The 24,377-nt window shown below is 40.6% G+C and overlaps 1 protein-coding gene across 7 annotated transcripts in view; it reads left to right on the top strand.

Moving 5' to 3' along the window:
* GGNBP2 (gametogenetin binding protein 2) overlaps window positions 1-24,377 on the top strand; it is a 186,805-nt gene that overhangs the window by 109,406 nt on the left and 53,022 nt on the right. For 4 of the 7 annotated variants that reach the window (XM_075589491.1, XM_075589490.1, XM_075589484.1 and 1 more), the window contains 7 exons: window positions 6,255-6,335; window positions 7,154-7,407; window positions 11,544-11,642; window positions 15,049-15,165; window positions 16,664-16,777; window positions 18,752-18,961; window positions 21,859-22,033. In XM_075589491.1, the coding sequence (XP_075445606.1) occupies window positions 6,255-6,335; window positions 7,154-7,407; window positions 11,544-11,642; window positions 15,049-15,165; window positions 16,664-16,777; window positions 18,752-18,961; window positions 21,859-22,033 (1,050 nt within the window). The remainder of the gene's footprint in view (window positions 1-6,254; window positions 6,336-7,153; window positions 7,408-11,543; window positions 11,643-15,048; window positions 15,166-16,663; window positions 16,778-18,751; window positions 18,962-21,858; window positions 22,034-24,377) is intronic. The other 3 variants (XM_075589485.1, XM_075589489.1, XM_075589488.1) reach the window with 3 other exon arrangements.

The raw sequence follows: 24,377 nt of genomic DNA on the forward strand, positions 1-24,377 counted from the left end.
TACAAAATACAAGAGAAAGACACACTTACTGGAGGAAAAACTAGACTTTCCTAGCTTCTACAGTCCATAAAACAAAGTTTGTAGTTGACCGGGACCTAGCCCTCAAATCGGAATGAAGTTCCTGACGCCACCGCTGTATCCGCTCTGGATACACCGAAATCCCTTTACTGGAGTTTGCACCAAACGTCCTGGTACTCCTTTTTTTTTTTTTTTTGCTTGCAATCCCAGCCGCGAATGCTTTGTTCTCTTCTCAGAACTTGGCCCCGAAAAGTGGGACTTAGAAAATTTCTCGCCTTGAAATTTCTGAAGCCGGCTCGCGTCTATTTCTCCAAGAGAATCTTTTGGAGGTTTCAAATTTGCCGCTGCTGTCTGGGCGCTCAAAATCTTAGAGAATCTCAACACCGGATTGGCTGCAGGGTTTCTTATAGTATTTTGGCGTTCATTCACAAAATACTACAGCCAATCCCAGCGTGGGAACTTTCCATCCAGCCAATCAGATGGCTGCCAGTCTTCTGAAGCCGGGCAAGCGGTTCTTCTGAATGAGACAAGGGCATGCGCGAGTTTGCCACCTTAGCCACTTGCTATGCAGAAGCCACCCACGGGGCTATGTGCCTCCAGATCTGGGAAGGCAAATTTTAGCCGGAACGGCTTTCCTTGATCCGAGGACGTGGGTACTTTACCTAGCCATCCTGCCCAAATGTCCTTCACACCTCTGGCAGCATCTGTGGCTTTCAAGTTCGGACCTCGAGTAGACACAGTGGCTTCACAGTTTGGTATCCCCCTGGCTAACTCAGAATACCGACTTTGAAAGTCCAAGCTTATTTTACAGTGCACAAGCATAATACATTTTAAACATACCTGTTTAATACAATATACTTTACACTTTTAGTCTGTCTGTCTTTTGGTTATGAGGGGTAGAATGGGACCCTTGACTTTAATTCCCACTAGCCATATCCCTCACACACTGCAAACCTGACTTAGACTTTAAAAACCTCATATCCCTATGGGCTATTAAACATTTATGAAACAAGATGGTTTTTCACCATTTTTCTTCTAAGTCCCAAAGTAGAATGGAAATATGCTTTGGTTTATTCCAAGGGCTGTAGCTCATTCCCTTAAGAAAAACAAAACTTAGTTAGAACTAAAAGACGCTTGGGTTAATTCCCAGAGCTTTATCTCCTTTCTTTACTGAAAACTGGACTTGGGCTACGGCCCTGGTGTATGCGTGTCTGCCAGGCTGACGGCGCGTGCAGCCGAGTCCCCCGGTCTGCAGTGAGCTGCATGGGGAAAGACAGGGGGGGGGGTGTCGCTCCGTCGTGTTTACTATAAGCGCTTGCGACGGAGTCAATTTATTTGTTTTGGAGCGACGTCGCCGTTGCAAGGCACTATAAGCGCAGCCTAACTGTTTTCAAGGGAGGATTTTGACCGGGGTGATGTGTCTATATGTTCCCGGGAATGTGACCTGATTCCTGGATACGTTTTTGTGGTGGCCAGCAACTTTGGACCCCGGCTACCTAGACACAATCTAACAACACTTTTCCTGCAGCCCCCCTCAACCCCCCCCCCCCCCATTGAAACTAATAGCCTCTCAATCTCCTCTGGTTAGCACTCCTGGAAAGGTAAAACACACATTCTTTATTGTCATACAATCGTATGCATTTCAGGTACGACAGACAGGTTCAAGAGCTGACACTCTAAAACCCCAAATATATTTCAGAGGTAACCAGCCGGGCATAATAACTTTTATTGATGGCCTGGGTACCCCCTCACCGTCACAATGTGATCACAATTGACGTCCAGACGAGGAGAGAAAACTGAGATATATTGGGCAAGGCCATTCCAATGTGGTAAATGTGCATAGAAAGTATGCGGTGCGATCTCACCAATATCACCTCATGAGCCGGAACAGCAGGGTATCCGGCAGCTGAGCTTTCTCTTACAAGAAAGCCACGGTTTAGCTGACCCGAAAATTGATCCTATAGCAGCCTGCTCACTCGCAAGCAAACGATGGCCAGACCCCGGTCCGTCAGCGTACTTTAACTACGCGTGGACTTTGCACTCCCTTTAAATCAACCGCTGGTTCCACGAGCAGCTGGATGCCTTACTTCAAATCCGTTTACTGGATACAATACGCCACAGCTCTGTATCTCCTCAGGTCTCCCGTCCCACAGTGCCTGTTTAGCAGGGAGTCCTCTGCAGCTGATGGGTACTTGAAAGTGACATAGACCCTACGCGTTTTGTCAGACCAAGTTCTGTTTAATTAATCCTATATACTATTGGTTATTTGCGCTCTTTTCTTTTGTAATACTGTTTTTGAGCTGCATATTTCCTTTAGGCCTTTGCATTACAGTTATTGTCTCTCTACACAGTATTCAATCATTTTTTCACTGATCATACATTCACTATTCTAAATTAAGCACTGGTTAATTTTCTTTTGTTCTCAAAATGTGTGTATTTATGTAATATCCTATCTATCCATGTGTATGTATATATGTTTGATATAGATATAACATATATACATACACATGTATATGTATATAATATAATATGTGTGTATTGTGATGCCCACACCACGTTGTAGCATCTTTTAGTCCCAGATAAAGGCAGGAAATGTTGTACTTCTTACATGGGGTTTATTTACAGGGATTAAATCAAAACACACAAAAATAACACCTATTCCCTTTAGGGAAAACTAACTCACTGTATCTTTACCCCTTGCTAACTGGGTAGCCAGCTAAGCTGGTTCCCAAGCCCAAAACATGCCCTGGCATATGCAACAGGGTAACAGTCTCTGCATACAATAATAAGGGTTTTACTTATCTTAGTCCTTTTTGGAGCAGGCGCCGCTGCTTCAGCACGGTCTCTCCTCCTTCCTTTCTAGGGGAACTCAGCCCCACGTTGAGCCCAGAGAAACTCCTCTGTAGGTTCTCTGTACCAGCTTCCGCAGCTGGGGAGCACTTCTATCACCCTTCCCCTTCTCTGAGGAAAACAGTCTCGGCATAGCAGCTTTCAGTCTGTCTTTTAAACCACTTCCTTGTTCACCCCAGGAGTCTGATTAACGTCATTAGTAATCAGCTGCTGCTGGCTTCTCTTTGAGGAAGTAACTCTATGGACTGGAAAAAACACTTACATCTAGGGGCTGGAACAGTGCAGTGTGTGTGTATACGTACATACGTGTGTGAATATGTGTGTGTGTGTGTGTATATATATATATATATATATATATATATATATATATATATATATATATATATATATATATATATATATATATATTTTTATTTTATTTATTAATTAGAGAGCAGAGAGAGCAGTTGGCACACTGTAAACGGATAATCCACTGATACTTATCCCATATATGCACATACACAGATTTTACCAGATGGGGATGCAGGAAAAACGAGACAGCACACAGTCAGGGAAATCCAAAGCTGTTGTATTCAAGACAAATACATAGGCACTGCATCCAACGTTTCGGTCATCTGAATGTGACCTTCCTGTAACATCGCCGGAAGAAGAGATCAGTGTATCTCGAAAGCTCGCACAAATAAAAGCATTTCGTTAGCCACAGAACGGTATCATCCATTTATTTTTTGATTATATATATTATATATATATATATATATATAATATAATTAATTTTTTTGCTCATTTGCATGTCATTTCCCAGAATCCCTTGCTGCAGATGCATAGCCAGCAAACTTACCCACAGACAGCCGTTTCGACCTTAATGGGTCTCATCAGTGTGGGGACTTTAAGAATCTCAACGCCTGCCTCTTCTTTTCCATTTCCTCTCCTACCTGTTTATTTAGCCACATTGGTTTTGACTTATATCTTTTATACTTATTACCCAAGGGTATACACTGATTAGTGTGCTTTTCTAACAATGTTTTAAAAACTGCCTATTTATCTTCCACATTTTTCCCTGCAAAAGCATCGTCGCAATCTATTCATGTAGATTAGTCCTCCAGTTTATTCAAATCTGACTTTCTAAAGTTTATGGTCTTTGATCCCAAGTAATCTGTTTTTTTACACCATTTTCTTTTCAAATGAGACCATATTATGATCACTGTTACCCAAATGTTCCCGAAATTGAATATTTGTTATTACGTACTTCTACATTGTGTGATATTACCAAATTCAGTATTGCCCCTCCCTTGGTTGGCTCCTCAATAATTTGGGTCATGTAAATTTAAGTACCCCCAAAAACCTGTTTCCTTTTGTTGTAATGCTAATCTCATTGCCCCAGTCTATGCCTGGATAATTAAATCCATTGATAATGCAAAAATGATCTTGTTTTGATGCCTTCTCCATTTGCAAAAGTATTTTAGCTTCCTCAAGCTCACAGATATTTGATAGTTTATAGCATATATCCCTACAAACATTTTCTTTATACTTTTACCTCCACTGCTAATTTCTATCCACAAGGTCTCTACATTTTCATCATTCCCTTCATAAACTTCTTCCCTTATAGGTTTTAGATCCGGTTTAACATAAACATACTCCACCTCCTCTTCTATTTGCTCGATCCTTCCGAAAAAAGGAATAACCGTCTAAATTAAGTCATGAGTTTCATCCCACCACGTTTCAGTAATGACTATGATATCATACTGCTTCCCTTGTAGCTATTAATTCAAACTAGTCCATTTTATTTCTCAGGCTTCTTGCAAGCATGCATTAGGTTAAAGGTGTATTTTCTTTCGCTGATGATCAATGTGGCGCAAACACCTCTATTGAACCGTCAGTCTAAGTGATTGACTCCTTGGGTGGGAGACACACACAGAGTGATATGAGTAAGTTGGTGGAAAAATAAATAAATAACTTACACGGCCTTGTGTAAGTTCTATCACATCAAGGTTTCTTTGGCTGCCGTATCTTCCTTCTGGATGCTGATTCTTCTTTCTTTCAAATCTTCCTATCTCGCTGCGTCTTGAATGTTCCTCGTTGGATAAATAGGTTCTTCACAGTAATTTGCCCCTGCCAAAAAGGTACAGTTGGAGGGTCTGAGATTACGTACTGTATGTTACATGTGGAATAATCAATAACCTTCAGATCCATCCCCTGGACTGGTCATTTCTACATTCATCCAATCAATCGCCGGTTCCCCTTCCTCGTGGCCAAACAGGACTGTCAAACAGCTCCTGAATCCCCAGACGGCGTCTCTGCGATCCACAGAAGTCCAATGGCAAAAAAGAAGATCAGTATGACTGCCAAACTTCTTGTGTTCTATTACCATCAAGGGTCCTGGATAGATCCTGTTGGGGTTTCGAGTCACACGAGTCACATCCCAAGATAATTACGCTATACAATAAGGCTGTATTACACCCTTCTTACTTTTCCAGTTATTTATACCTACCACTCATCACGGTTAGAGATAGCGCCCGGGTACTTTTCCAATAAGCATGCATTAGGCCAGGTTTCCAATGGCCGCTGCGGCGTGTGCGCCACATAGAACAGCCCTCTATGGGGCAGGCCCAGTGGCCATGTGTGTGTGGGCGTGCACAGCGCTGTGGCGTGTACGCTGGCAGGGAAGTCAAGGATTTTGTTTTCCCGTGCCACGGTGTGGCCACGTGCTTGGCGGGCAACCAATGGAAGGGGAGATATGTCCCGCCATGGCCGCCTCCCCCTCTTTCCCCCCTCACCACCCCTGTCATGGCCCCGCACATCCCACCACGCCCCTACAGACCGCCAATTGCGGCTGTAGTCTGTGCACGCACGCGTGCAGCATGGAGCACTGGGGCTTTTGCCTTTACGTTTTTTCTTTGTCTGTACTATTCTCTTATCTGCTCCTGTCTTTCTACAGTAATTGGGTTTGTCTCGAAGTTTTTCTAGTATTTTATTAGTTAATACTTAACTATTTTAGTTAGATGCTTACAAAGCATACATTTCTTTTTTTATAACGTTTTTAACTAGAGCCTCTTTTGCATTTTTATTAATATTTTGAGATTATATTCTTGTATTTATTACAGATCTGCCGTGTTTAGCAAAATAATTAGGACAGCTGTGCACTGAAAAATTACCTGATTGTTAGTTGCACTAGCATTTTGTGTGTACATCTATTTTTCTGTGCTATATTAGAATACATGCTTCACATTTGTTAAGAGATAAAGTTGATAAGCCAACTAGTCACGTTGAAAAGATGTTTGATGCTCGCAGCTAAAGTAGTAGCAAACCAGATATTGTTTGCCAGTGTTTCCATACAATGGAGAAAAATGTTAACTGGTTTAATAATTTGCCCTTTTCCCCTCTTTCAGATGGTGATGGAGTTTTCTGATAACATGTCAAATCTTGATAAGCAGCAGATAGACATGCTACAACTTAAGCAGTTTATTCAGGTAATAAATATAAACAACTTAAATAAAATAAAAATGAAATACTGGCTTTAATCTTGAAAATAATTTCTGGGTTTTAGCACTATATCTCTTTTGTGTGTCTTGAGATTTTTGTTTGTGATTTCATATAGGATACTGGAAGTACCAGAGAAGCTGACGGGCATGGGGATTTATTGATAATCTAGGAATAGTAGATGTATATTTATTCTTATTGCTAGGTGGGGGAAAAGAGAAAATTAAAGCACTCTGCATTGTGCTTTTTGTTTTTGCAATTACATTGCAAAATAAAATCGACATAGGAAAGAGAACTTAACTTCCGTTATTTAAAGCAAAATCTATATATTTTGTTTCTCTTAACAAAGAAAACAAAAGCTGAAATCTGTTGACTGAAGCATAAGATATTTAGAAGAATTATTTTTGATGCTTGCATTCCCAAAAATGTTTTTGAGTTGATGACACTATGCTACAGGTGCATTTGGGCCTTTCCCAACATGTTTAGTTGGAGAAATACGTTTTTTAATAAAAAAATAAAACATTTTCTTTTTATCTTGAAATCTGAAGTTTTCTAATTTTAATTGCGAGGATCATTGTGCAAGTTGTTACACAGACAAAATGCTAAATGATTTAAAAGAGGTCTTGTATTTTCGGTACCTCAAGGTGAAGTTGAAATAGTCAGTCTGTGTACTTCTGCTTTATGCCTGACTCCAATTTGTGGAGCCCTGTGTACTCTCATCAGGTTAAAGGTTTCATATGATGTCAAAAAGGGGGGGGAAATTGCAAATTAGGGAAGGCGATAAATGTGTAATTTGTTTTTCTTCTAGCGGCACAGGATGCTGAAACAGCAAGATCTGACTATTGCCATGATGGTGACATCACGTGAAGTATTCAATGCACTTTCTCAGCTGGTCCCATGTGTTGGCTGTCGACGTAGCGTGGAACGCCTTTTTACCCAACTTGTGGAGTCTGGAAATCCAGCTTTGGACCCACTTTCTGTGGGGCCCAAGGGTGTTCTTACTCTGTCAAACAGCTGTATGACTGATGCAACAAAACTGTTCACGTTATTTTACGTGCGTGGGTAAGTTACCATATTGTATCTTTGGCAGCGGCCTTTTATCGTGGGAAAAGGTTTACTTGTGAGTGCAAGTACCTGAGGTTGGGGAGGTACGCAACTGCAAATATGTTCATTAAGGTTAAGAAATTAGATCAGCCGTTGTATGTAAATCCTCATTTCAATTCCTGATGTTGACCTACTGTGCCACTTCCATTAAAATGTTGACCCATCTTACAAAAAAATATTTTTTTAATTTATTTAGAAGCAATTTTGCTTTTATAGTTAATTTGAAAAAAAATTTTTTTGAAGAGGACAGTGTATTTCCAACAATTTTTTTCCTCCTGCCAGTTTTCTTCCTGCCAGATCAGTGGTTTTAAACCTTTGAAGATCAAATGTACGGTGTTTAAAAAAAAAATTGTTCCTTTGTGTGGAACCCCAACTCATTTATCCTACATACGTAAAATACTATTGCTGTGGTAGGTCTTTTATATTCTAACTAGGAGAACTACTTTCTGTATTACCGTATTTCCTCGATTCTAAGACACACACCTTTTTTCTAATTTTCACGTGTGAAATTGGGATGCATCTTATGCTGCTTTTATAGTACTGGCTACAACGACGCTACCGCTACCAGTGATGTCACACGTCGCTCTAGCGAAAGTTGCACACTGGTATGCAATGTCGCTGGTGGAAGGGGCTATGTGATTGGCTGCTGCCAGTCACGTATTGCGCTGTCTCTGTAAATCTCAAATTCTTTTGACTACAGCGATTTTGCTAGCTGTGATGTCAGCTGTCGCCGTAGCACCCACTGTGGCCAGTCGCTACTGACGACGTTGCTTTGCTTCTGCAAGCCATCGCTGTAGCCAGTACTATAAACGCAGCCTTAAAATCGATGTTTTAAAAAAAAATATGTGGGCACTTCTGAAGCATAGCGGTGAAGAAACCAGCCCCAGGGAACAGTCACTGCAGTACCGTATTTAACCAACCACTGTGAAGTCAGAGCGGAGCATGCTGGGAAGTGTAGTTGTGCATGCATTGCAGAAAGCAATGTTTTGATGCAGAAGAACTACAACTCCCATGAGCACAGCGCTGAGCAGGAAGTATGAGAGAGCAAAGTCTCCGCTGATGCTAAAGACATGCTGTAAAACTTTGCTTATGACTGAAACCTGACAACACTGGATTGGTCATGGAGTTTTTTTTCATTGGTAAGTGATGTGGGACACCTTGGATGTTGTCCCTTCTTGTGTACACAGTCATTGATATGAGTGTGTTCTGTATCTATACATACACGTGTACACTTATGTAGAGAGGCTCTCGCATAGTGTGTGTGTTAAGTATTGGGTGATACCTTTTTTTTATTTGGACTAAAAATTTATGTCATAGGACAAGACTGACTGGACGGCTGACTGACTTACTGGACGGGTGCGTGATTGGCTGGCTGACTGGACGGGTGCGTGATTGACTGGGCGGGTGCGTGATTGACTGGGCGGGTGCGTGATTGACTGGGCGGGTGCGTGATTGACTGGGCGGGTGCGTGATTGACTGGGCGGGTGCGTGATTGACTGGGCGGGTGCGTGATTGACTGGGCGGGTGCGTGATTGACTGACTAAAAAGTAAAAAAGTAACTGAAAAAAGGGGGGGATGAACCTCGAATGGAGCATTTCATAGCTCCAAAAGAAAAAGAGACCAGACGTGACCACCCTCAGACAGACAGAGGCACCCGGTGATGACCTAAACGATGTTACTTGCATCTATACACTTGTTTAACACCCTTGGTGATAAAGTGCCCAGTGCATAGATCCAATAGGTTTTTTTGGCAAAGAGCCTTTTGAACCTGTCCCCCTAATACGGAGGGTGGAACGGCTTCCAAACTCATGATGGTCATAGTTTTTGGCTCTTTATGATGTTTCTCCAAAAAGTGTTTTGATAAACTTTCTGGAGGCCTATAAAACGTTCCGACGGTGTTCAAGAAACCTTGTTGCCAACGTACGCATCGTTCGACCAATGTATTGTGGTTCACAACTACAGAAAATTGCATACACTACATAAGTAGATAGACAGGTGATATGACCCATCACTTTGTGTTCTGTGTGTTTACTATAAGAAACAAAGTCCTGTGTTTGTTTGAGGTGCTTGCAGGTGATGCAGCGGCCTCTACCACACTGATGGTTACCAGTCACAAGTAACCTCTTATTTATATTGGTGGATTTGACTGATTTTAATTTGCTGGGAGCCAAAATGGTCTTTATATTCCTGGTCCCTTTGAAAACCACTGGAATCTGTTTAGGCAGTCTGGGCCCAATGCATGGATCGCTTGTCAGAATTTTCCAATGTTTGTTTAAAGATCTCCTGATTAGATGTGCATAGGGGTTGTATTTGGTAATAAATGTTGGAATATTCTGATTGAAATGATCCAAGTTTTTATTGGTAGCACACGGTTTGGAACGCTTATTCCTTGATTGTTCTAATAGACAACCTCTATCCATCCATTTAATCTGCTCTAGAGTCTCGAGTACCTGTCCCCTACCATATCCCTTAGCCACAAATCTACTTACTAGTAGTTGGCCCTGTGTGTAAAAATCAGACTCTGATGAACAATTCATCCTGATCCTCAGGAGCTGACTTCTTGGAATATTGTCCAAACATCCTTTATAGTGGTTACTAGATGAATGTATGTAACCATTGGTGGGCACAGGTTTAAAATGTTTTTGTACAGATCTTACCATTATCCCCTACCGAGAGTTCTGTACAAAATTGTCTTTTTAGATTTGGATCAATGTGATATGTAAATTTGAGATCCATATCATTGTTGCTGAATGCGGAGAGGAAAGCACTCAATTTCTCTTGATCTCCATCCCATACAATAAGGTCATCTATGTACCGGCCATAGAACACCAGTCCCGCCCCCAGCCGAGCATCACCCCAAACATGGAGACTCTCCCACAGTCCCATGTAGACAGGCAGCCTCTGTGTCCTAGCACACCACTACGGTGGTTATCTACTATAGCTTGGACTTTTATAAATATAAGTATATTTTATTTGATTAAATACATTGGTGCATATATAACAATTTTGTTTTCTTTTTGCACATTTAATGTAGTTTCTTTTTGTAAAATTTTTTATTAAATCAGTGGTGTATCTTGCAATCGAGGAAATACAGTGTATAATTGAAAATTGTTTAGTTAAATATTTACAAACCTTTATGAGTTTATAAATTATGAAATATGGCAATATAACATAACATTTATAGGATCTTGAAAACTGTTAGCCATTACAAAATATGGATTCTGGGATCCCCTAGTAACCTTTTCATTAAACCCGGGGGAAAAAACACCGTCCTGTTTAATCAGGGAAAAGGCAGAGGAAAGCAAAGTTTTTACTATGCAGTGACCTCACACCAGAAGGAAAGTCCAAAGGATGTTCGATCCTTATCATAGTTACAAACTAATAATAAAAAAAACTACATCTCGATAACTCCTTATTGTAAAGCTGTCGCCCAGATGTGAACGTGTCACCAATGTTGGTTAATTTTGTTCCTAAGAGCGACTGCATCTTTAAGTTGAAGTGGTTGCCCAGGTGAAATACGTGGGTACATAGGACCCGAATCCTCACTGCAACTTCCTAAATCAGAGCTGACCTCTCCTTCAAAATACCTTTAACCGGTTGGATGCTCTCATGATGACCAATGAACATCACATGGTTTTGAAGCTCAGCAGCTTCCCAAAGCTGCATAGAGGGCATTTTGGATTCTCTCAGCTCGGCACTGCCACAACCACCCAAAATAAAAACAAATCTTCTCAAAAGCAACAATCTACACTGCTGTATGTCTTGGTTTACATTATGTGAAACGGGTGCAAGAATGCTTTTTTCCATCCCAGGATGAAAAACAAAATGGCTGCCAATAAGAAGTGCTTGGCAGTCTTGAAAAGGCACTCTTTTATAAAGTTGAATATCTTCAAAACAAGGACTATCCAAGAGTAAAATCACTGTAGTTTAAGATAGTGGAAAGATGATGGTTTAAGAAGGATAAAACAATGTAGACCATGTACACAACCTGTTCAGGAAATAAATCTCTGATCTAAATGAGGTTGGGGTTATTTTTTATTTTTTTTATCCACTAACAAATATTTACAAAGTTTTTATAATTTATTTCATTGCAGGACTAAACTGAGCAATATGATAGATGCCATTCCAAAAAGCAAGAAGAATAAGAGATGTCAGTTGCATTCTTTAGATACGCACAAACCAAAGCCTTTAGGGTAAGTTTTAAATTAATATGTATAATTTTTCCAGGGGCCATCTTACTTTTTACCTTTTTTCTTCAAAAGTCTTATAAAATATTTACTGTGGAAAGGTAGCATTTTGTAATTAACTTGTTTTGTTAAAACGTTTGCTGCTAGAAATCTTAACGCTCAACTTCTAAAATAATGTAACCGTTCCACGACAGCTCTTTCACCTTCACTATTTATTAGCTAAAACTGTAATTATTCAATATAATTATTAAATGGCTGCCTTAAGTATTTTTATGACGTCTGTGTTCTTTTTGCAGAAGACACTATTTTATTGCCTCGTTCTCTTTCAAACAGTGTAGTGTGACTGCCAAGTTACAATTCATAAGTGTTTTAAATGTGTATGAGAATTATTCTTAGAGAATATTGTAAAATTCTGGTTGTGCTAGGTTAACCTGTGCACAGTCCATTTTCAACCTCGCTTATCCAGGCTGGGGTTGATGTTTTATCCTCCCATTTATAGCATGTGTTCTATCAATTTAGGTATTATGTGATATACAGGGGCTAGATTTGTAAACAAACTTTTTGTGCTTTTTAACAATCCCTTTAAAGGAGCACTCCTGGCAACACTTTTTCAAAAAAAAACAAACAAAAAAAAACATTTTTTTAATTAGGTTTGACGTAGGCGGTCTCTGGAAGGGAACACGCTAATTTCAGCTGGGGACCCCCTGCTTCCTGAGATACTTACCTCAGAAGGGGTGCCGGTATCTCTGCGCATTTTAAATGTTCTGCGCCACGTGGGCCAATAGGAAGCAAAATGAGATTACAACTCATGGGAGACCAGGTATTTACATCTTTTTACTGGGATCATTGACTGAGCAAAACAAGATTAGTAAAACAAATTGTAATTTAGTCCATAGAAACAGATGTACACACAATGGGTTACAAAATACAGAAGAAAACACACTTACTGGGGGTCTGGGCTACAAATCTAGACTTTCCCAGGTGAAATAAGAAGTACAAAGTCTTTAGGTTGACCTGTACTTGTCACAAAATGTCCTGAAACTCAAATCTACATGAAGTTCCTGACGCCACCGCTGCATCCGCTTCGGAGATGCCGAAATCCCTTGACCGGGAGATGGTACCAAACGCCCTGGTACTCTTTTTTTGGCTTGCAATCCCAGCCACGTCCACTACGTTCTGTTCTCAGAACTTGGCCCCGGCAAGTGGTACTTAGAAAATTTATCGCCTTAAAATTTCTGAAGCCGTCTCGCTGCTATTTCTCTCTGAGCATCTTTTGCTGATATCGAATTTGTCGCTGGTGTCTTGGCTCTTAGAATCTGTGAGAATCTCTCGACCGGACTGGCTGGTGGCTTTCTTATAGTATTTCAGCTTCATTCATGAAATTATTCAGCCAATCCGAACGTGGGAGAAATCCTGCCAGTCTATCTAAGCCGGGCAAGCACAGATTCAGATTCTGGGCATGCGCCAATTTGATAGCTCTGCCACCTGTCGGTCAGAAGCCACCCACAGAGCTAGGCTCCTCACGGGCTGGGCAAATGGTAGTCCGATGACTTCCATTCATCCCAGGACGTGAGTACTTGAGGCTAACTCTGCTGCCCAAATGGCTTTCACACCGTGGCAAGCTCTGGGGCTTTCATGTCTGGGACCCGAGCAGACTTGGTAGCACCAAGCTTGCTAGCCAAATGGTCTCTCGCAACCATGGACCTGTAAGTCCTCAGCTCATACAGCACAGCTGTTGGAGGTTAGTCGCTCCTCCTTCCCAGGTTTTAAGCCCGCCCCTCCCCACTTCCCTAGTTTGCAAGTCCCTCATTCTGCTGGATATAGACCCACTGTGGTCTTTCTCCCTCCTAATAGAGGTAAATGAGAATTTGAATCCTATTAGAGGTATATTAGTATTTTATCTGGTAGTGTTAGGCCTTGCGAACAGGTGTCTGCCTTGTCGTGGCTCGCAAGCTTACAATGCTTTGGCCAAAGGGTTAAACTAAATAACCCTATTTCAAGAGAATATATAAGTATTTTACTGTGTATTTCTGTCATGTTGGATGTAGCATTGGGCTTCTCTGTCATCTGTTGTAAGTCCCAAGGTAGAATGAAAAAATGCTTCGGTTTTCAAAGGGATTGAGATACAGCCCTGAAAATGAACCCGACTTAGGTTTATTAAAAATCCTTGCAACCTTAAATATGGTTAGAGTGCCCCCAGAACCTCTATAAAGGTTCTGGGTAACCGTGCATTGAACGGGGGGATTCCTCTTACTGGGGGGACCCCGGTACCATTCTGGGGATACCTTACAAACCTATGCCCCGCTCACACCTCTGGTCTGTGCTGAAGCAGGGAGTCCTAGCGGTGAGTCACAAAAGCGTTTCCAGAGCAGGATTTTGACCGGAGCCTTGTGCCTACATGTATCCTGGCTGCCTGACCTGAGTCTCGGGTACATTATTGGGGTGCCCGGCAAGTCTGTGCCTAGATAGTCCGGGTCCAATCTGATAAGACTTTCTCTGCAAAATCACCCCTGAAACTCATAGCCTTGCAATCTCTGCTTACTGGGAATCCTGGAAAGGTAAAACACATATATAAATTCTTTGTCGCACAATCACATACATTGCAGATACATTAAACAGGTTCAAGAGCTGACACACTAAACCACCAAATATTGATCAGAGGTACCCACCTGGGCATAATACCTTATATTGATGGCCTGGTTACCCCTCACCGTCACGACGACGCATCTTCCTATTGGTTTGCAGGACACGCAGCATTTAAGACACCATATTGGTGTGTATCTCGGTAAGCTGGGTTCCCGGAGTTGAAATTAATGTGGTTCAGCTCCACCGATTCAAACTTTAAAAGAATAATTAAGTGTGTCACCAGGATTGCTGCTTTAAGGCTTCATCTTCAATGTTTTATGCAATAATTGCAATAGAATTATTTTTATAACTTATAATCAAATAATGTATTTATTTTTATTAAAGGAATGCGCACGTTTTTTGTTTGCTTTTTTTGGAGGCATTGCATCTTAACGAGTACAATCTTTATAAATATAATTAATCACAAAAGCAGAATTTGTGTTTAGATAAATTGATAAAACTCTGTCCATCATAGAAATTTTACAAAATACAAGCAGCTATCTTGGTCTTACAGCAAAGTGTGTTAGAATCAATGGAGAACCTAAAGGATCGCGACTTTAAGCCACACTCCAGCCTGTCTATAACCTTCTATACATTGATTCCCATTTGTTAGCCAACATTGTCACTTGCCATGGAATCTGTACTATCTTTAAACTTGTTATGCCACACAATTATCATGTTTTCATGACCGGAAGCAGAGTGCAAGAATATTTTGAAAGCCACAGATTTCATTACTCACAAAGGGCTGATTTATATTCTATATTTGTGTTCTTAACCTGTACTTTAGAGAAGTGAGCCGTTCAGAGAGAGCATTAGGTGCAGATAAGAAAAATAGTGAAGACAACAAGGAGAAGATGAATTGTGACCTCAAAATCCATGTTCAGCAATTGCTGGGGGCAGAGAGGTAAAATAGCATTTTGTTTTAACCTCAGGAGGGTACTTCGTTCGTGAGAGAGATCATCAATCATGAGAAGGTTCAGCCATTCAAGAATTGAGCGTTGGCAACTAAACTTGGACAATCTCTGCTATTGCATTGTTTCATTGCACGTTAAGACAAAAATAAAAAAAAATTCTCCCAGTTCGTTGTCGGTTAATTCATAATATAATTTACATTTGAATATGGCAACCCCTGTATGGGACAGCCTGTCAATGGAGTGGCAGCAGTGACCAAGGTTTTCTAGACCTTAAACAGTTGCCAAGTAATGCTTCTCTTCATTTACAAAACTTAAAGTAGCCATCTCCCCCAGTATAAATTTTTTTTTCTCACCTTCTATGAATCAAGGGGTTTTTCAATTGCTGAGATCTCACAAAGTGAAGTTGACCCCAATGACCATATTGTTTCTCCCAGTCAAATTCTTGCAATTACATTTTGATTTTGAAATTAAATATCAAGAATTGTGCTGGCCACAGTTTAGCTCCAGGAGTCCACTATTTTCAAATGAGGTAAAAAATATAGGTTAAAAACAGTACAGATTGCTGCCTCATAAATGATTTGTTTTTGTGTTTACAACTCCGTTCAGATACCGGCGTGGAGCTCGCAATTTATCATTCAAAGCTGTTCTCAGCCTGTTCATGGAATGCAGTTTTTCTGTGTGCAGCTGCAAATACACTAGTTTTGTACATAAATTTAATAGCATCTGATTTGAAAGAATATTTGCTTCTTTCTATTGCCAGTCTTTTCTAGAGTATCCTTTAATTCCGCCTAGCTTTTCCTCTGGGTTTTTTTCCCCAGGATTTTTGGTGGAGATCCACAATCCTGATATGGTCTACCACACAACAATCCTGCCTACTCTAAACTACCAATGATGTAAATGGCAGATAACATTGCATTGCAGTGTGGTAACCCCTATCGGAGGTTAGAGACTCCTGGTGTGTTTGTTTGACGTCAATGTATATCAAAAGCTTCATTATATCAGTGCCCAGTGTGAACAAAATAAAGATGCAGTGCACAAAATTTCCAGTGGTGACTGAAATTATGGCAGACGAAGGAGCATGCAGTGTATTCCAGGCCGGCTCCTAATCCCACTACTAGGTTCTATTTTTCTACACAATTGGCTCTTGTTGTGCTTAATATGCGTGACCAGAGGAAGGGGCAAAAACATTAAGATTAATGTGTCACAGCTGGGAGAATTTGCTGATTTAGGAGGGGCCGGCTTCGAACGCGTTGTACGAGGAAAGCGGAGTCCCATCGTTTCTATGTAGAGTGCCCCATCAGAAGTATGGTGAGCGTGGAATTTTCTTTTTTGGTTGATAAAGGTGGACCGGAGATTTTCTACCCTGAAGATACATCTTTTCTTGTTCACAACAATCATTTTCAAGTCTCTGAATTGCATAGTTATATAGTAGATGAATTGCAAGTACAATTCAGAATGTACTCGGTAAATCTCCTGTTTCTCTTTCAGGGGTAATTGGATGGACATTTGGGAAGTCATGTCCCAGGAATGCAGGGATGAAGTAGTTTTAATTGATTCGAGTTGTCTTCTGGAAACATTAGAAACGTATCTCCGAAAGCACAGGTGAGTTTTCTGGTCTCTCCCCCTCGGTGTGTATAACAAAAAGCAGCAGCCAGCACTCCAAGCAACAAATGTAAAGTCAAGGTGCATGCTCCATAGAAATCAATATAGAAACCCTGTCTTCCCATAAGGGAAGGCACAAAAGCAGCAACACTAGGATAAGCAAAAAGAAATGTATTAGCAGTGACAAAACAGCACACTATAAACCCAATGTTTCGCTCCTGGCACGACCTTCCTCAGGGGTGTGCTCTATATTTATTTTGTTTATATGTACACACACACACAGGCACACACACACGTGTGTGGATATATGCATGGGTGGAGGGATATACGGATGGATATGTATGTATGTATGTATGTAGAGGTATCAGTACCGTGTTAGCCGAGCTTCAATAATCTAAAAATAAATAGACGATACCGTTCTGTGGCTAACGAAATGCTTTTATTTGTGCGAGCTTTCGAGATACATTGATCTCTTCTTCCGGCGATGTTACAATGAATGAAGCAAGTTATACTACAGTTATGTAGTTATGCTACAATCTCTCAAATTTCCACACCTACCCACACCATTTATATTAACTCCCACTCCCCACACCCCTTTTGTAAAGCACTGTATACACTGTGGGCTCTCCATTCATTTATATTCACACGGATACACACACTCTTACATCACTTACTTTCAGGAACCATTTAACACCCCTAGCCATAAATCACATCCACACACGGGGGAGGGACAAGCACAGATAACATTCCAAGAGACACGGTTTTTAAGTATACCCTTTGCTTGCTTCATTCATTGTAACATCGCCGGAAGAAGAGATCAATGTATCTCGAAAGCTCGCACAAATAAAAGCATTTAGTTAGCCACAGAACGGTTTCGTCTGTTTATTTTTAGAATATATATATAGCAAGCTTAAGCCTATAGCGAACCATGTTAAAAATGGTTTTTGAAGCAAAAAGTGGCACTGTGCTCATTTTCATGTCATTTCCCAGAATCCCTTGCTGCAGTGGAAGTGCTGTGTGCTGGGTGATAATGGTGAAAGGCGGGGTTGCGGACCTGCCTAAGACATGCAGATGAGCATACAGTTGTATTTACATTTGTGTGTGTATGTATATGTATGTATGTATGTGTGTATATATATATATATATATATATATATATATATATATATATATATATATATATATATATATTATTCTGTAGTAGTGGATATTGTTGCTTTAAATGGACCACATTCTACATCCACCTTCCTATTGCCTTGCCCAATGTGTTCTAATACATCTGTTTCATCCTTCGCTCATTAGTGGAAGAGTTATACAATAAGCCTGTTATTTATTCTTGATTCAGAGATGGGGAATCTGCTGACTATCTTTTTAGGTCTTGAAATTTTCATGCCACTCGAATCTTGGTATAGAGTGGGGGGCGCGGGCAGTTGCAGAGGCCCCGCGCTCTTCCCCCAGGCATTTAAATTAAATGCTGGGGATCGCGTGAGGCCCCTGCAACTGTTTGCTTACCGGGATTCAGCCGTCTGTGTTGCGTCGCCATGGCAACGCGGCGTCAATAGACGTCACTGCACCATGTGACCTGACGTCATACGCCCACACAGCGTCATCTGACGCAGATGAAGGTAGGCGGGGTGGCACGAGAGCCGGGGGCAGAGAGACGAGGCAAAGCACCAAAAGTTTGCACCCCTGGTCTAGTAAATGCGTGGTTTTTTTGTTGTTGTTTTTTTCTTCAAGGCATTGCATGCAAGGTTTTCAAGAAATATAAGATTTCTCACTTGAGCACAATCTGTGATCTGACATACAAACACATATATGAACTTTCTCCTGTGTAGTCCCAGAAACTACTATTTCTATATAAACACTAATATTCATCATGAGTTCAGCAGTGGTTCATTAGAATAACCATTTCTCTACCAAGTTATTAGGGCCTAACATTTCCTCTTTTTTATTTTTTTTATATCTTTATCCCAGGTTTTGTACAGACTGCAAAAATAAAGTGCTTAGGGCATACAACATTCTAATCGGAGAGTTGGACTGTAGTAAAGAGAAAGGCTACTGTGCTGCACTGTACGAAGGTCTTCGTTGCTGCCCACATGAAAGGCATATTCATGTCTGCTGCGAAACAGATTTTATTGCTCATCTGTTGGGTCGAGCTGAGCCAGAGTTCGCCGGAGGGTATGAGTATGTAACTTGCTAGAGTGGGCTTTCTAGCGCTTTGCTTACTTTTTTGATATTGTAGTATGAATCTTTGGTGTTTGTGGCCACACTGGCAGCAAAAGAGTTGAGCCATGTTATAATACGCTGTTTTAATTTTTGCCTTTTTCTTTCAGGTGTAAAAGTGTGCATCTAATGCTTATGCAATATTTTCTTATATATTTTTATGTTGTACCATACATGTACATAGTATTTAAATAAGCATAAAGAGTCTCCAGACAATAACAAATAAGTGAGGAGCACTAAGGAATTGTGCTGTTAACCACCATCCTTTGTGTGCCCTGCAATTTCTGGCTTGTGCAGTAACATTTTGAATAAGGAATAATTATGAAACACTTTTTATTGGTTCAATTGGTCTTTGTACAAACTTAACTTCACTTTTTTTTCTTTTTGTCGGTGTCTGCTTTTGTACTAACCATCTGCTACATAATCTTCCCATTAGGAAGGAATAAACCTACAGCGCAAAGGAGAAATAAAAATAGAACATAGTGTATTCTGTAAGAAGTGATTGAGAGTCCTGTTGTCGTGATCAACACTTACAGAATTGATGTCAAAATCTAGCAGAGGAGAAGAGTCCTTTGTCCACTTTTATCTTGGAGGAAAGCGAATGTAGTAACTGCTGGGCTCACCACTCTTTTTTTCATAGTCAGCTCAGCCATGAATATGAGGGAACAGAGGGTACCATCGTGTAACACATATTTTAAAGGTTTTTATTTGAAAGGTTTTGCATGTTTATTAATTTTACACGTCGCACTCACAATGTGTTGATATGATTTGGGCAATGAGAACAGTCCAAAATCTGTTGGCTGCGACCAGGAATCTGTCCAGGCTCCGTCTGGCTCCAGTCCAAAAAGCGTCCTGCGCCTCTCGCATCCGGCAGCTGGTCTCTCTGTGCACTTCCGCGTCACGTGGAAGTTGGTCTCGTCTCTCCAGATTTTGGCAGAAAGACAGCCTGAGTGATGTTTTGGATCCCAAAGCTCAGTATGACACAGTTCTCGCCCTACTAGTTTTGCCAATGCAGGACTCTTGATCACATCTTACAGAATACACTGTTCTGTTTTTATCTCTCCTTTGCTCTGTAGGTTTGTTCCTCCAAAGTCTATTTTCTCTCCGGGCGAGAGTTCCAAACCAGCTGCAGGGAGAGTATTAGTTATATAGTCCAGACAAGTGTTATTGGTTGATAATGGAAAAAGAAGGGGCGCTAAAGTGAAATATCAAATGGTGTAGAAGTGTCAAATTAATGTAAAAGATTAAATAATCTTATAAAAAATAGTGAATTACTTGGGGAAATTGTCGTTCTGCAGCCAGAATATAATCGAGTCCCCTATAAACAAGATGAGAATTAGAAACTCTGGCGCATGAACTCAAAAATCTATTCTCGAATACAGACCTGTCTGCCGAGGTGCCTATCGATGAAGCATATAAATCGTAATTACACAGTATAAAATATAAATGTAAAAATAAATATAACATAAAATACAAAATGGTATGCCTGAACCTAGATTAAGCTTAATCAATTATAGATTGCAATGTATTGCAAAAGAGCCCCAATTAGTTGGAATATTCAGTCAATATTCAGGCAAAAAATTAGTCATAGGTATATGTAGTTTGTTCCTCCAATAAATCTTTAGATCTATAAAGGAGATTGCCAGAAGTTGTTATGCAAATTTGATTGCTGGATAAGCGCTTTATCCTTAAAAAAAAAAGTGGGGATTTGAAAAAAGGGAAATTAAAATCCTCTATTTAAATAGTGTAATTTTCCCAATTATTGCATTCGCTCCATAAGATTCTGCAGTCTCATATTTTTATTGACAGATAATTTAAAATATCTTTGTTTAAAGTCACAACAATTTTTGTAGCGTGCATCGCCCTGTAGGTCATGCATACAGGGATGATATATGTCTTACTTTGTGTGCCGCTCCACCTTGTGTGCCGCTCCAGCGATGTCCTCTCGGCAGTTGAGGCACAGATATTACCTTCGCTCCTGCCGCGTGGATCTCAGCATTGCCAATAGATGGATTCTGTGTCTTGATTGCTCAATAAATGAGCAGTCTTATCCAAACAATTGTGGGTTAATGGACAAAAAGACTACATCACTTTTGCCGTTTAGATAAGGGCAGCACTCCTCCATTCAATCCGCTCCAGAGGTGCAGCGTGTCAGGTGTCCCACCCCCCCGTACTTCATTCAGTCTCCAATGCTCGGGATCTCTCATCCGGCCACAGCTTCACAGCTGACGTCTCAGCAGTGTTTGAATTTGGCGCCAACACGGAAGACCTGTAGATAATTGCAATTAGAGCTCACAGGTTCAGGATACTCACCCTATGCGTTTCACCTGTCATAGCCTTCCTCATGGGCACATTTTAGTCTCTCTTTGCAAATAGTTGACTGAATTTTCCAACTAACTGGGACTCTTTTGAAATACATTGCAATCTATAATTGATACACTTAATCTAGGTTCACGCATACAATTTTGTAATTTATTTTTGTATTTTAATGTATTTTTTATTCTTTGTATTTACGATTCATATGCATAGAGAGGCACCTCGGCACAGACAGCTCTGTATTTGAGAATAGATTTTTGAGTTTATGCGCCAGAGTATCTTTCTGATTCTTAAGTGTCATTGGTTGTTTGTTGATATTTGCGCAGTTCTTTTTCTTCCATTTACATGATTTTCCCGGTCTTGGGTGCAGACCAAACATTTTGATGCTGATCCAATTTAAGACTTCACTATCAGACAAAAAATTGCTTTTTAACACAACCAGTGTCTCTATTGGAATACTGCATACATGAAACAAATGTCAAATGTTGTGTTCATGTCATTCATACGTGACTTGCTCACTTTCTTTTTCTCCACTTTTCAAGGCGCAGGGAAAGACATGCCAAGACAATAGACATAGCCCAAGAAGAAGTTTTGACTTGCTTGGGTATTCATCTTTATGAGCGACTGCATCGCATATGGCAAAAACTGCGAGCCGAAGAGCAAACCTGGCAGATGCTTTTCTACCTCGGGGTTGATGCACTGCGCAAAAGTTTTGAGGTAAATTTTATTTGCAATACAAGATTGAAACTCCATGCTTCGTGGGACAACAAAAATTATTTTTCTTACAGCTAGGATACCTCCCCCACTTAATTGGCATAGGACAAGAATTCTTGACACAGGTTTAAATGACATGTGGTTTCTTCTCTGGTCCGTTATACTTTTTCTACCCATGCTGTGGGAAGGTGTACGGATGAGCAAGTCCCATGATCTTTAGTGCTGCCTCGCGATGTTAAATGAGTGTTTTGTTTTGCCCTCCTTTAATCTTGTTTAGTCCGCTCTTTAGTTGCCGCACAGAGCCTCTCTCTTTAACCACACCAGTTTCTGGAGGTCCTTTTTGTCGGGCTCTTACCTTGTGCCTAGGGAGGGGGGATGATGACGGTCCAGTATCGCTTAGATAGCTTTGACTGAATGAAGACCTCCCTGCTACAGTCTTTTGAAAAGATGGAGTCAAAAGGAAGTTTAAAGAGTTCCAGATCTGTCGTCGGATCCAAAAACAAAAAAATGACCGTCCTGAATTATCAGGGTCAAGCAAGGTTTTTTTAATTTGGAGGAAGTTCCTCTTCTGACAATGTTCAAGAAGAGTGTGGATCCTTAACATTTGATTGTCTGAAGGTTCAAAAAATACAAAAAATAAAGCTATGAAGGAGGAATTGGGAATTGTTGGCCAGGTATTCCTGGATCTAAGGAAGCTGAACCGATTTTTCTTGAGTATAAATCTATCTGGGATATCATCGAAGCAAGATGGACAATTCTATTTTGAAGGGCCACTATCAGGACATTTCTTAAAATGTAACCCTTTAATGAAGAAGATTGGAGAGGGATGTAGTGCCTCGCCGAGAATGGATGCTGCGAAAGCTAGAATAGCAAGGAACACTAACAAACCATTGTAAGACAGATCATCATTTGCACGAGGTTCTACACACAATATAATTACATCTACATTGGGTGCAAACTTTTAAGCCAGTTACTGCAATGGAATGTATACCCAGAATGTTGAGTGTATGAATCTGTAATTTGGAGAAAGGATTCAGGTTCTGTTTAACACTATATAAGACGCAATAATGTTGACAACTGATTGTCGCTGTATTATGTCAAAAAGTAACATACATTGAGGTAGGTTCATGTTCATTAAACGATAGTAGGAGTTTTTCTTTCATAGCTCCTAAATGTGTTAAACTGTTGTAATCTGAAACATGAACAAACAGGGTGATAGTAGAATCACCCGAAAGAACCCCATTTGCTGCACTCAGTCCAATATTAAAGGATCTAGTTACATATTTACTGAACAATGATGTCACTAACTGGAAACCAGGTACAGATAACCTATAGTAACCGCTCCCATCACTGTAGGAGGACAGGTACCAGTAAATGCCAATATATGGCCAAAATAATACAAATTTTATTGGTATTATAACATTGACACAAGAACAATGCTGCTGAAAATATATATACAGTGCTAGGGGTGAAAAAAAAGCTTCCCCAATAAAAAGCTTCCCCAATAAAAACCGGTAGGTGGGTGCTAATTGGTTAATATATCCACACACATCTATGTTAGTGAATATATACAAATGTGTGTATAGCAATTCCCGGATGAAGCACTAGAGTTATGACCTATTATCAATGCAGGTCATGAAAGGGTAGTGATGTATAGGAAGCGGTTAAAAAACAACTAATATCCCAGACGATTTAAAAAAAAAAAAAATGCGTTCCAAAATGCGGCAGCAAATATAAGGCTGCGTCCATAGAGACTTCAGCCATGCGGAGGCTGAGGGAAAGCGGGTGCTTTCCCTGGCCTTAGACTGCGCGACGTCCGGGGGCGTTTCGGGAGGGGGGGGGGCCTGTGATATCACGGATCTGGTTCGCCCTCATTGGGCGAACCGCTCACGTGATTGGCCCTGCGCTCCAGCGAGCTCAGAAACGAAAGATTTGTTAAGACACGCGCTTGCGGAAGCATGCGCGAGCCCCTGCTAAAGCCGCTCTCATTGCGGCTGCAGGGGCTCACTGCTGAGCAGCAGCGCGCCTCAGCACGGGTCAGCGCCTAAGTAATGCATTGATACTCCAAATATCATCCAGTGAAGTTGAACCTCAATATATATTCAACACACACAAATGAAACTCAATGTGCTTATTAGAGTTTACCAAATGTCATGGCAATCATCAGATATTTAGCAGAAACGAACCAATCTCAATATGCATTGTAAATAGGATGACATATGTCACACAACGTGGAAATGTGTAATGGCTCAACATATAAGATATAAAGAAAACTTGGCACTGAAAAATGTGGCAAATGATGAACATATAATTAAACGTTAGATAAAGGCGGTAATGTGGTGGTTCT

This window comes from Ascaphus truei, chromosome 3 (assembly GCF_040206685.1).
Source record: "Ascaphus truei isolate aAscTru1 chromosome 3, aAscTru1.hap1, whole genome shotgun sequence".
NCBI classification, from domain to species: domain Eukaryota; kingdom Metazoa; phylum Chordata; class Amphibia; order Anura; family Ascaphidae; genus Ascaphus; species Ascaphus truei.